The following is a 13,862-nucleotide window of genomic DNA, read 5'->3' as shown; positions in this document are numbered from 1 at the left end:
ATTTTGAAGAATTCCCCACAGTGATCTTGGTGAGATAAAGAAAGCAGTCACTTTGGGTAATTTTGCTAGCAATTATAAAGTGGAGTTTTCCCCGGAAATTGGGAATACGGTGGGACTGGGAAGGGAACTTAGACTTGGGCCCAGAAGTTGTAAGAAGTCAGTGTTTTCCCAGTCTGTGGGCGAAAGGGTTTTGCCGGGAAGGGCAGTTGGACTGTCCTTAAGGCTTCAGTAAAGGCAGGGCAGAGAGAAGCTCAGGAGTTTTGTGTTTCATGCTGGCCAGGTACAGCCATGAGGGGAGGGACGCCTCCCTGTGTGGTAAAATAGGTTGTTCTTATGTGAAGCTGTTGGTGGCGCTCTGGGAAAGAACTTTGCACAGTGTTCCTGAGGCTGTGAATTCTTATCCCAGTGCTGTTAAGTTTTTCCTTGCCTGTTTATTTGTCATAATGGGCTGCATACAATCTAAAGAGGAAGAAATCCGTAAGGGGTCTCCTCTGGCTTTGGTTTTGTGACACTGGAGGCATTTGGCTGGCCCTAACATCTTTAAAAAGGCAGAAGTTATGTAAGCTGTCTATACATATATGGCCTTTGTATGGCAGACTCAGAGAAGAGGTTTGGCCGAAGTTCGGCTCTTTTGAAATAAATACAGTGTTGCAGCTTATTTCGATCCTTCCTAAAGAGGAGCGATGGAACGAATTACTGTATGCCGAACTGTTTTTGGCTTTCTGCCAGATTTATATTACAAGCCCCAGAGATGAGGATTTAAACCTTCTAGCAGGCCCGATTTGCGAGGGGGCAGTCCGGGAGCCGTTCTGGCCCCGGGCGCAGGCACACTGGGTGCAGGTCCCGTCGGAGCAGCGGCCCCTCCTGCGGCTGACACTGGAGCAGTGGCGGTGGGGGCTGGGGCCACCCCTGGAACAGGTCCTGCCGGTGCTGCGGGACAGACTGTACCGGGGATGCCTGCTGCGGTCGCGGTGGGGGCCCCGAGGGCCGCTGCCGAAGCTGTCCTGGGACCGGCCAGGCGACTGAGAGAACTACGCTTTGTCTCCCCACCTGTCAAGGCTGCCAGTAGGGTGGGACAGTGTGTTAGGTGATACAGCCGTTTTCTACACATGTACACGATGTCATCATCACCGTGGCTAGGCTTCGCGAATGAAGATTTGAGAAGGGCTTTACCCACATTTGTTACAACCACGCTGGTGGCTAAAAAGGCCAATACGAGACAGGCACGTCCAGTTGCAAAAGGCACACGTAAATTTAAGAAAACCCACATGACTCATTTCAAAGCAAAATAACCGGAGCAGTCGCTCTCCCTCCCAGGCCGTCGGAGTGGGCGCGGTCGCACCGGGACAGGCAGGGCTCGTCCGGGCTGCTCCAACTGGAGCGGGGGGGGGTGACCGTTCCCCCCGCACCTGTGGTTTCGGCCCCTGCCAGCGCCGCGCCGGCGGGTGCAGGCGCGGTTGCTACGGCAACGGGAGCTGCCCCAGGCGCAGGCGCTGTGGCGGCTCTGGAGCCGGCCGGAGCGGGGCCGCCGGCCCCGCCGGAGACGGCGCAGTTGCGAGCTGGGGGCCGGTACCCCCCGGGGCTGGGGGATCCATTCCGGCTGAAGCCGCTCCGGGGACAGTGCCGACTGCCGGCGCGGTTACTGCGGCAACGGGGGCTGCTGCCAGCATAGGCGTAATTGCCGGCGCGGACGAGTCTGTCCCTGCAGGGGCCGACGCGGCCCAGGGAAGGGAGGCTGTAGGGGAGGTGCCGGCCCCTGGGGCCGGCGCAGTCCCCATGGCGATGGGAGGAGGAGCAGGGGCGGTGCCTGCAGCCGGGGTCCCTGTCCCAATCGACACGAGACCCCCCAGCTCCGCTGCCCCCTTCCCCCTCGCACCCCGCTGTCCTTTATGGTCCGTACCGTCCCATCGGGTATGTGGGCGGCGCGGTCATTCCGACTGCCTCCTTTTGGTACGCAGGGTTTCCCATTCCGAAGGGAGGGGGGCAGCGTCCAGGGGTGTTCCCAGCTTTTGCCCCATACCCTCAAGAACTAGGCATGCCAAGGAAAAGTAAATAATTCTCGGGGCAGGGTCTTCCTTGCTATGACCCCTCAAGCGTGAAATGCGAAACTCGAGACAGTCATCTCACTGACACGGAGGTTTCTGGTGAGGAATCAGGTAGTAACTCAGAAGAGGGGAAACATCCCGTAGCAGAACCAAGAGCAGCAAACTGGTCAAAGATGTATAAGGGAAAGCAAGACAAGACTGACTCCCCAAAAAACCAGTAACTGCCAGGAATGCTACAGACACAATGTCCACCACAAAAGTTGTGGATGCAATTGCCAACATGATAAGGCAAATAATAGGTGTTCTTTCTGTAAAAACAAAGGATACTGGAGAAGGAGTTGTCCAGATTTGAAGAGAAGGGGATCGGAAGATTCTTCCCCAGCAGAACCTCTGGTTGTAGCTAAGCTGGGGGAATAGAAAAAACTATCTGTTGACCACTGTATTCTAAGACTGTTTCAGGCTCACAGCCTGTGAATGTCTCTGCCCTAATTCAGCTAAGGGGGCTGTGGGAAAAAAAAACGAAAGGGGGGGTACTCTTTTGTTCTGAGTGTGAACTAACAATGTGTTAGAAGTTGACTGTTTACAGAAAGTCCATTGCAGCTGACAGACCTGAAAGCTGTACCACCAAAACCCAGGGTGGGAGTAAAATGGGTGAAAATAACTTTCGTGCAGAAGTGAATGAATGCTTTAACAACTACAAGTGAGATACACCAAGACAAGGAATTTTGGACTGCAATAAGAATTCCTGAAATGGGTCAGGAGTAAGTAAACAAGAAAGATCAATATAGAAAAGCTTCTGACACGGTTAAAAACTATTGTAAGATCAGCCTGTGACTTCCAAAGGTGGTACATATCCAAGAATCAAAACAGTGCCATGACTGTTGTATTTGTTTTGTTATCTTCTGTCCTATGCTACTTTTAGGCTTCTCTTACTGTTAGTTTAATTGTAGAAGAATTGAAAGCTTACATTGTTTTTGCTACAATGATTGTTTTAAAGTTTGTAATGTTTATATTTGCATATATCTTGTCCCAGCAGTTTAACAGCAGTTTGTAAACACTGTTTGAAACATCTGTGTTTCCTTGGCTGCTGCAGCTTGTGAAAGAATTCCTCCTGGAGGGATGGTTTGATGGAAAGTCCACACAGGATTTCCGTGTGATTGTGAGATCAGATTTATATACCTGATGCCTCTAAAATGCTTTCTCACCCAGTGTCATCTAGAAGCAAGTGAACGCTGAGTTTCACAGAAGAGAAGTCCTGTGTTAGGGGGGAAAGAGGGGTAAGAAGGCGGCTGCAGCACTGCAACGGCACTGGTTCTGTGGACTCCCCCATGGGACTCTGAGACCTGATTGGCATCTTGCCTGCAATCTTTGAGACAAACTGGTAACATGGTTGTTGGGACAATTTCTTTAGATTGCTTAAATGGTTTGCTTAGAATCGCTTCCTAGCTTTATTATAATATAGCTGTTTTGTTAGTATTCACATACACATGAGGATGCTTTTATCCATGGAAGCAAGAAGTACCTGCACTCCAACTCCATGAATTAAGGATGATCGACTGCAGTCTGGGGCAGACTGTGGCAGGATGGCCTGTCCCCTGATAAGGCCTGGAATCTGTCCAGAGAGTGCAAACTCCCTGTGATGAGCTACTGGCACTGCCAGGGTGCTGTTTGGTGTTACATCCAGATGCAGCCTGCTTCTGGTAAGCTCCTGACTGGCCTATTAGATCTGTGACTGGCAGTCAATCACTTTATATGATAAAAGCACAAGTTCCTCTCACACAGTCAGGATGAACGAATTCCAAGATTTGGGGTTCCTGTGAGATTGTCATCAGACAGAAAGTCACACTCCATCGACTTACAAAACACAAATAAGCAGGGTTTGTCAAGAAACATCTATGATGTGGGTTCAGGCCTTGCGTATAGCCATATTAAAGATCCATATACAATCCAAGGCAGAAAACAACATGCTCCCTCTTTGCATAAAGGAAGGTTATTTTGCAAGATTGTTTAATAGTTTAAGCTCTGCTTTGCAGGAACTGCAGAGATTCATCATGTCATCTAGGCCTATGGGACTGGACACTCCTGTTCATCTGTTCCAGCCCAGAAACTGAGCCTATGTAAACAATGAGACCGAAACTCCCACAAGCCAAACAAAAGAACTGTTCCAAGTTCAGCAGACCATCTCCATCATGGTCAGAGTTGTTGGCAAAAGCTCTGGATTTGCCACTCAGAAAGAAGAAAACCTCTGTTCCTGAAACAAGTGAAGCAACAGAGACTGTTACAAGGACTGTTAAAATGATGTTTAAACTTTTTCTGTGTGTATTGTCTAATATCACCAGTAACTATGAATTGAGTTTAGCACCAAAATTTACATTTGGCTTTAGTAAAATGCACCCAATATTCTTCATGAATGTGACTGCTGAATTTGCACTATGGATTTGGCTGAAATTTGGCAACAAGTTTAAATTATATACATTGGGTAATTCCTGAAGATGTCTCATTAGGTTTACAGAGATATCTTCTACAGACTTACTTCATGGTTACCAAACTGGACCAGATATTCATGTTAGTTGTATATAGTGCTAGATCTGCATAATAGCTTGTTGTTAGTGTTGTAAATAGTCATCTTACTAGTATGATGTTAAGTCGTAGAGGCTAGACAAGATCTTTGAGTCTTGTCCAGTCTTTAAAGGGGGGACTGTTGCTGTGGAGTTTTTGATTTTTTAATTTTTATAGGCTTTAGAAGTAGTTATGTAGTGAATGTAGATTTTAAAGTAGCTGTATTATCCCTCACCCTTTAGCACAGTAGTTTATACATCTTCCCAACATTGTTCCCCTTCCCACATCAATTCCGTTAATTCCGTTAGCTTGTTTAGACTTCCCTCAAGACTTCCCTTAGGCCTTCATGCTGTTTAAGACCATCTGCACCCTGGCCTGGACAACAAGATACCACACAGGCACAGCGACCTTCAAACCCAGAACTTTGGAGGAGCTCCAAGGACTGGACGTGCTGTGACGAGGAGGAGGATGAGGAAGAGGCGGTCCCAGAGCCCCCTGCCTCAATTCCTGGAGGGGTGTGCCGGGGGGCGGAACGGGGCAAAACCAGGGGGCGGACAGACCTGGGATTGGATGGGTTAACACCTTAAATTGTGGAACCCCCTGAACACGGTGCGCGCAACAGATGTATTCCTGGAGCCTGGTGGCTCATTAAAGCTTTCTGCTTTCTTATCTTATACTCTGATTTGCCCCGGAGTCTCTTTTTCAGCCATCTCTTTAGGCAACAGCTCGAAACTTACACACACTACATGAGCAAGTAAGCAGTAGTGTCAAGGATGCCAGTCTTCAAGAGAAAGAAAACCAGCTTATGCAAAACATACAGCTGAGACCAGTTCATCACTGGATGGGTGTAACCCAAAACTGTGTATTCTATAGCCTTCCATGCCATTTCCCAGAAACTGTTATCAATGAACCATTTACACTATCTGCACATAGAGCCTGACTCCTCAGGCTATAAACTAGGTGCTAAGAGGCCTGCGAGATAGGAGTTGCTCTTGTCCTCACACCCATTAAGGAACCCCCCACCCTGAGGGAGGTACTGAGCATTCCTGCCTGAACTGGAGGATATATAACCTTGGAGTCTTGGGACCTTTTTAACCGCTTGTGGGATCCAGAGGAAGACTGCAGATCACCGCTCTCAACCAGACTGCAGACCACCACTCTCGACAGGACTGCAACCACCACTTTTCAACCAGACTGTAACCACCACTCTTGACCAGACTGCAACAGCACTCTCACCAACAGGTTTTCCCCTCTCCTTTTCCTTTGGACTCAGGGGGCTCAAAGAACACCACTCTGTTCATGCCCCAGGGTGCTGGGTTATATATTTGGGGTTTGTGGGTTAAAACCAATTGTTTGTCTGCATAATCATACTTATTGTATTATTTTATTAAATTGTTATTCTGATTTATAATCTCTCTTTTGAGTTGAGTTCATTTCCTCTGCTGGTTTACCTTTAAACCAACACAAAGAGTCAGAAGAAAATGCACAGCCTGAACCAGGCATAGATGACCAGGGAAGAGTACAAGGATATGATGCAGCTGCGTAGGGATGGGATCAGGAAAGCTAAGGCTTGGAATGGGACTTGGCGAGGGAAGCAAAGAGTTATCAGAATGGATATTATAGGTCAGAAAAGAAAGGCCAAGGAGAGTGTTCCCTCCTGACAAATGAGAAGGGAATGTTGGTGACAATGGATATGGAGAAGGCTGAGGAACTCACAAGTTCTTCACCTCAGCCTTCACTGGCAGTCTGGCTTCCCACATCTCTCATGTTCCTGAACCTATAGCTGGAGGTTGGGGAAGTGAAGTCAGAACAGGTCCAGAAGAGGGCCACCAAGATGACCAGAGGACTGAAGCACCCCTCCTGTAAAGACAGGCTGAGAGTTGGGGTTATTCAACCTGGAGAAAGCTCTGGGGAAACCTCATTGCAGCCTTCCAGTACTTAGAGGGAGCTTATAAAAAAGAGGGAGAGTGACTTTTTACATGGGGTGGTAGGAGTATGACAAGGGGCAAGACTGAAACTGAAAGGAAAGTTTTAGGTTAGATGTCAGGAAAAAATTCTTAATCCAGAGGATAGTGAGGCACTGGAACAAGTTGCCCAGAAAAGCTGTGGACGCTCCATCTCTGGAAGTGTTCAAAGCCAAGCTGAATGGGGCCTTGAGCTACTTGAGCTACTAGTTAGTGGTTGGCCATCCGTCCCATTGCAGGAGACTTGGAACTAGATGATACTTAAGGTCCCTTCCGACTCAAGCCATTCTATGATTCTACATTTAGTATCTGAAGTTTTGACCTGACAATCATTGTCTTCATTTGGCATGAGCAGGCTCACTATAACACCTTGAAGCACCTATGAATTCAGATACAACTGGACATATCAGTATGAATTTGCAGACTAAGGCTATTACTTGCTCACATTTTATTAGCTGCCTTTTTTTGGAAATGGAAAACCACAGTGGAGAAGTCCATTTTAAGAAAAGAGAAATGACTGGAAAAGGACAGCTTGGACCCAGACAAAGGGAAAGTAACACAATACACACAGGTAGTATTAATAGAAGCAGAGACACAGTGAACAGTGAGCAACAGATGCAAATCACTGAATTGAGGGCTGAGCATAACAACAATTGCTCAGCTTCTAAGCAGGCTGTGTCCACCAGACATGGTCACAGGAATACTGAGACCTGTCATTTACAGTGGAGTTGACAATCCAAATGCAGCACTTCCTGCGGTGTTTGCCATAGGCTTGTGGAAAACCCTTGTTAGGCTGCCAGGTGGGGGATGGGACATGACCCACAACAGCTGATGGACAGCTACTTGGGAATACAGGAAGCAAGCTCAGATGTCTCCTCTCAGAAGGGGTTGAGATAATTTCTTAGCATTAGTCTGTAGGTCTACAATGTGGACAGTAAGCATGAAATCACATGACAGCAGACTCAGACAGATGTGTTTCAATATGTCCTCAGAATACTCCATAACTGCAACATGAAGATTTTAAAAACAGATGTTTCAAGAGAACTGTCAAGCAGGTAACACTGGGCTTTTCAACTAAGTTCCCTCCATGAGACTTGGTCCACGGCACCACAAATCTTTTAGTTTCTTTTTTAATCTGCAACTACCAGGCTATATAATTTACCCTCTTAATGTCAAGCTTTGTTCAGACTCACCATTCCCTCCCCTGTACCATCTCCCCAGTACATCTGCAAATACCTCCACATACAGCTTTGAAGTTACACAAAGCATTTCTGTGATGGTAATGTTACCTATGGCTATCAGAAAATGAGAAATGCTATAGCAGAGAAGACATCTCCAGGTATCATCAACTGAGCTGTGGTAATACAGAAATATCCTTTATGCTCATATACCTATTGGAAATGTTAGCTGCATATTTAGTCGTTTGGTCATTTCACTCCATTAGAAAACAGCACCCGAACATGTAATGATTAGAAGTGTATAATAAAAATGGATCTGTTCCTGTTTCCCCAATTTAATTTCCATATTCTGTGTTACACAACATAAAAATATTCTGCTATTATCACACTTCTATAGCTAGGGGAGTAATCAGAGAGGTCTGGAGCACTCCAAAACAGATGGACTAAAGGATTTAAGTATTTTTCATAGTCTGCAACTCATTGCCCTTCTATATGTCTCCATAACCTCAAAACTGCTGTTATCCCCCATTTTTTCCATTTTAAATACACAAACACACCTTTACTTAGCACTACTATAGCCAGAAAAGCTGCAACTAATTGGTTTATATCAGAAGGAAAATCTCGTAGCATAGTGATACATTGGATAAAAAGTTCACTGAAGAACATCCATATTGCAGAAAGAATCCAGTATCTTACTGCATTTTAAATCAGTATGTTTGGGTTTCAGTATAAATTGAAAAAACTCACCTCTAGCAACTCATCTGCAATCTGTAACCTGCCATCTTTTCCAGCTGCTCCATTAGGATCAATTCCCACTATAAAGACACTCATCCTGGATCGGTCTTTGTTACCAGCAAGACTAAGTCCCAGACCTGTCCTTCCTTTTTCCAGCTCAATCATGTGTAACTCCCCTGGTAGATTTCCATAGCGCTGCACGATCTTTTCTAAATGTAAAAGTGTGGGCAGCAGAGGTTGGATTTATATTAGAAAGTTTCACAAGTCACCTAGAGTCAAGATCAGTGTCCAGTGGGCAGTATCTGACAGAAAAATCACAAACTGGATGAGAAAATTTTCAGTGTAAACCACACCTTCTTTTAAGCTAAGCCTTAGGTGATTTACAATATTATTTCTAGTTTCCTGTTTTCCTTACAATTTCAGAAAACATTAAAACTTTTCCTAAAAAAAGACTTTTCACACATAAAAGCAATAATATTCTCTCCAGTAATGCCTTCAGGTAACAGAAACTATCACATCAATCATTGTCATCAGTTAATAGGAGTACAATGAAATTCTCGGAGTAGTACTACATGTGAAACAGCAAATTTAGACCATGGAGGAAAACAGAGATTGTAGTACAATGATCAAGAAAAAATGCGTTTCATATCTTACCATGACCAAGCACAACTAAAAGAGCAACACTTAACATCCAAACCACGAAGCACATGATAAAGAAGCAGTTCAAACAGGATGACCCCGCTCCCATATCTTATGCAGTGCTATTTTAACACCGAGTATTGCAAACATTATCACAAAGGATAAACTTACTCCAGCTGTAACCAAACTCATCCTCCTTCTCCACATCTTCTGGCACTCTGGTGGAACATGACTGTGCAACATCACAGCTCATTCCTGAAAATGCTGAAGGAGGGGGCAGAGGCAAATTACAAAGTGAAGTCTTTTCTGGTTCTACATTGGACTGACCGAATGCCTGTGGAGAATAAAAAAAATGCAGTGGCTAAGAAAATGTATACTCTGTGTAGGGCAAACTAGTATACAAAAACGTCAAAATGGTAATGACTATGGCTTTGAAGTTTAAATATCAAGCAACTGAAACTCTAAATTAATAACACAACACAGAAAGGCTGAAAGAGATCATAGACAGAAACAAACACCAGGCAAGGTAAGAGATAACATCACTCCAAAATGTATTTGGAAACAAACAAAACTCACAATAAAAGCCCAATTCAGTAAAGTTTTATGTGCCACTTTATATTTCTGAAAAAGTCTCTTACAAAGACTCAAGTGATTTTTTTTTTTAATGCTCTAATTGCAAAAGACTTATACCTCATTTTATTTTTAAAAGCCACTGCATATAATTTCTTCCTATCATATGCTTTGGAAGCCAAATACGAGGAAAGGGAAAGGAAACAAAAAACTAGATGCTTTCAACAATGCCTCCAGGAAAAAAAGAATAACTGGCATATTAACTGAAAGGAAAACTAAAAACCAAAATGAAACAGATGATAATTGACGAAATCTACAGTGATTGGACTTTTTCAGTCTTATTTACTAGTTTCCAATAAAGTGCACAGAGGAGATCAAACAAAGAAAGATACATATTAAACCACAAGAGACAGATACTTTTAGTCTTGATGTGGTCTATTCATATTCATAAAAAAGTAAGAAGTACAAACACACGACTACTGCAATGTAATGGTTAAATGCCCAAATCCGCAATATGGCAAGCCTCCGTTCAAGTAATTTCCCCTGAGGAATATGGACTCTGATCAGGGATTTTACTAAGTGTTTTTAATTTGTATGATTTTGTCTTGCTTAGAGTAAACATCTAAGCAAGAAATTTGTGTCTGAATATCATAATTCTGAAGCTTATGCATGCCCAAGAGACTTGATACTGGAAGATCAGCTATTGATATAAGCAACAAAAACTTTAAAAGAAAACCAACTATTTTTCCAACAGTAGAATTTTCAGGTGTGTTGCCCTAGCTTCATAGCCCTGTTCTCATCATTTCAGCTTTCACTACTTCCATTAGCAAAAGTCTGAATACAGTATTTCAGATTGTGTCTCTAGGTGCCAAAAACACTCAGATAATTTCTTCATCAAAGGCAACCGACTGAAATGAATAACAACATACATCTTCCAAATTGAACGTGTTGAAAAACTTAGGAAGTTACCAATTTAGTCATATTGAGATTTAAGAAAGGTCCCATCTCCCAGTGAAGATGACTTATCTGAATTCTGTAACTCCAAAGATTTAAAGAAATTGCAAATGCCCTGTTTCAGTTCTCTCATTCTGCTTCTGCTTGAAAAACATTTTCCTTTCATTTAGGAACTTGTTCTAGGAACTTAACTAAGAAGTCATTAAATGTTAAAAGTGTGGGAAGTTTTCATATAACACCCAAACTAATAATTTTTATAAAAAATGCAAATAAATGCTATATGACTTCATATCTTTAGTAACCTTGTCTTATGCTTCCAATCTAAGACAATGTCATCCTGCTGAGATGATACCTAGCATCTCAAAACTGAAGCAGCAAAATTCTAGCAAAGACACTGTCACCCATCAGAATGAGAGTAGGGTGGAAACCCTATCTAGTAACATTCAAAGTGATTTTTCACAATCAAAATTCACGTGTCCACCATAAAGAAAAGTTGTAACATACCTCCACGTATCAATGAGGAGTGAAAGGGAGAGTAATTCTAGAAACACTATTTTTTCAGAGTGCTTCCTAGAGTTTAACTAGAAAGCTACATAATATACTGAAAAAATGAGGAAATACAGTGTTGTGGTGGGTAGACCTTGGCCAGTGGCCAGCTGCCCATCAAAGCTGCTCTATCACTCCCCTCTTCAGCTGGACATGGGAGAAAAAAACAAGATAACAGGCACCCCATAGTCCCCACAGCTACCACCACCTTGGGGGTAGAGAAGGTATGTGTGAGTTTTGATAATTCTAATGCCAGAATAATGCCTAATGTTGTAACAATGATAGCAGTGGTTTTTGTGACTAGTGGTATAGTTATAGGAGGGGTTTTTGTAGGGGAGATACACCTTGCCACACAAACCGATAGCAAGTGTGAGAGCAAACCAGATCAGCAAACCTTACAGTAGTCTCTCTGTTTTAAAACCAGAATTAACATATTAATTTAGGGGTACTCTTTGCAAATGACAGTGTCCAAGAACAGCAAATTTAATGAAAACATGACTAAAAAAAGGTCAAGGACCTCTGGAAGATCTGTAAGGTATGGATGTATGGCTGCATCCTGACAGATTAACATTTATTAACTGCAGCCACCATAATCTGACTGACAAAAAATGCTTCTTTCCGTACCTTTGTACACATGTACCTAAATCTGAATATTTCTGAAGGAAATGCTGAAATGAAAGTAAAAGCAAGGCTCCTTTGTGGGAAGGGTGAAAAGCATGCTACAATGCCATTTGTGTGGAGGGGAACACATCCTGCCTCCAAAACTCAACCTGACGCACGTGCACAGCCAGAAGCAGAGGCTGGCCTCCACAGTTTACACACACATAAGACACACATAAGACTTTTGCTCCCTGAATCGGGCAACACACAGAAAACCTAAAATACTTTAACTCATGAAATACTTTCAGTGTGCCACAGCACAGTATTTCATTTAAAATGCAAAGCATCAGAGAGTGCATGAACCAATTCGGCTACCAGGGTCACTCTGATCACAGCCAAGCAAATATTGAAAATGGCAGCAAGTCTGGAGCTTGAAAAAATGAAGGCACAGGCAGAGGAAGAAGCAGTACTCTGGAAGGTATCACAGGCCATGTACAAATGTAGAGCACACATACAGTAGGACCCACTGATGGGAATCAAGACAAACCTTGAATGGTGTGGGAGCAAAGGGGTTAGTTGGGGAACAACGGAAGGTAACCCTAACTGGATTCGATACCTCCTACAGTAACAGAAAACAGCAATCCACATGTTACAGCACCTTTGGCAATACACAGTACTGTTAATGAATAACTCGTTTTCAATTATGGATTCATTTTACTAATTGCAGCAACTTTATTAGTTCTATTTATAAACAGACAAAAGTATTTAATGGTTATTAAGGACCCTGATTCAGCAAAGTAACTTACTGTACATGAACCTTAGTTCAGCAAGAGAACAGAGATGACAAAAGGCCATTCTTATATTAATGCTAAAAAAGAAATTACGCAGAAACTGCAAGACCATTATGTATTCTTTTAAAATATGTGCAATATTTTTCAGAAATACTTTTGAAAATATAGAAAATACAAGCCATCATTTATATTACATATCTGTTCCCTTTCCTCAGATACAAAACTGTAACAAACATGAAAAACAGTTTTAAGAACACACATGCAATTATATACTACATGTATTATCACAGATGTTCATTGCACATATGATGTATTTGACAACATGGGAAAACAGAAGGGCACAATCACTTCCAAGATGTAAAACCAGCTAGAAATTATTTTATTAAATCAGAAATGCATGCAAAGAAGAATTAAGCTTTTATTTATTACTGTGTTAGAGGGTAACTCTGTTCCCATTGTGAACAACATGCAGTAAGCACTAATAACCAAAAAAAAAAAAAATCTAACTTTTTTAATATTTCCAAAGATGTCAGCATCTTGTTCATGGTGCATTAAAAGATTTTTCAAGAAGTAGAGGGAAAATATTTTCAGCATCATAAACTGAAAGCTGCTAATGTTTGGATTATTTCATGCAAAAATAAAAGTAAGATATTAAAGTTGTAAAGTTTTAACCACGTAAAAGAAGTACATAGCAGCAAAACACTTCACACACTGATGAGAGAGTTACACCCATGGGGATACTTTAACATGTACCACAGGGACTGATCTTGTATTTGAGAACCTACTCCTTTGGTTGCTCTGAATAGCTCAGATTTTGTAGTTATGACTAATAGAGCTGGCGTTTTCCACTTCTCTATAACTTTCCTTTGTGTCATTTTAATTCCCACTCTCATCAGCATAGTATTTTACCCAAACTTGTATAAAAGAATTTGAATGCAGGGAGACACAAATGGCAAAGAAGCACACATATTGTGTTTGGTGAGTCAAAAGCAGACAGTGTGTCATCCTCCCACCTTGCTGGTGTTGAACTGAGAAGAATCAGCAAATGGGTTAGTGCTGCTGAAGACACCTGGCCTACACAAAACACTGTTCTGCAGGAAAGATGGAGAAGAGTTCTAAAAGGAAAGCATAATAGAAACTAAGCAAAACCAATTTTAAATGAACCCTTTATACTCATGAAGCAAAACATATTTATGTAGTTGTTTGGGCTAACTAAACAAGGTCCACTTCCTGCACTTTGCTACAGATAGGTGAAAGTGGGCAAAACTGTATTTGCTCTGT

The 13,862-nt window shown here is 42.8% G+C and overlaps 1 protein-coding gene across 11 annotated transcripts in view; it reads right to left on the bottom strand.

Annotated features, from left to right (window-relative positions):
- Positions 1-13,862, bottom strand: part of MPDZ (multiple PDZ domain crumbs cell polarity complex component) — a 117,943-nt gene that overhangs the window by 25,640 nt on the left and 78,441 nt on the right. For 6 of the 11 annotated variants that reach the window (XM_051768175.1, XM_051768176.1, XM_051768178.1 and 3 more), the window contains 2 exons: positions 9,292-9,454; positions 8,494-8,690 (listed from right to left, as the gene is read on the bottom strand). In XM_051768175.1, the coding sequence (XP_051624135.1) occupies positions 8,494-8,690; positions 9,292-9,454 (360 nt within the window). Of the gene's footprint in view, positions 1-8,493; positions 8,691-9,291; positions 9,455-12,337; positions 12,410-13,594; positions 13,697-13,862 lie in introns of all 11 variants that reach the window. The other 5 variants (XM_051768173.1, XM_051768170.1, XM_051768171.1 and 2 more) reach the window with 2 other exon arrangements.

Source organism: Manacus candei, unplaced genomic scaffold, assembly GCF_025592945.1.
Source record: "Manacus candei isolate 608988 ecotype Guabito, Panama unplaced genomic scaffold, ASM2559294v1 h1tg000093l, whole genome shotgun sequence".
In the NCBI taxonomy this organism is placed as follows: Eukaryota; Metazoa; Chordata; class Aves; order Passeriformes; family Pipridae; genus Manacus; species Manacus candei.
This window is presented reverse-complemented; position numbering and strand designations above follow the sequence as displayed.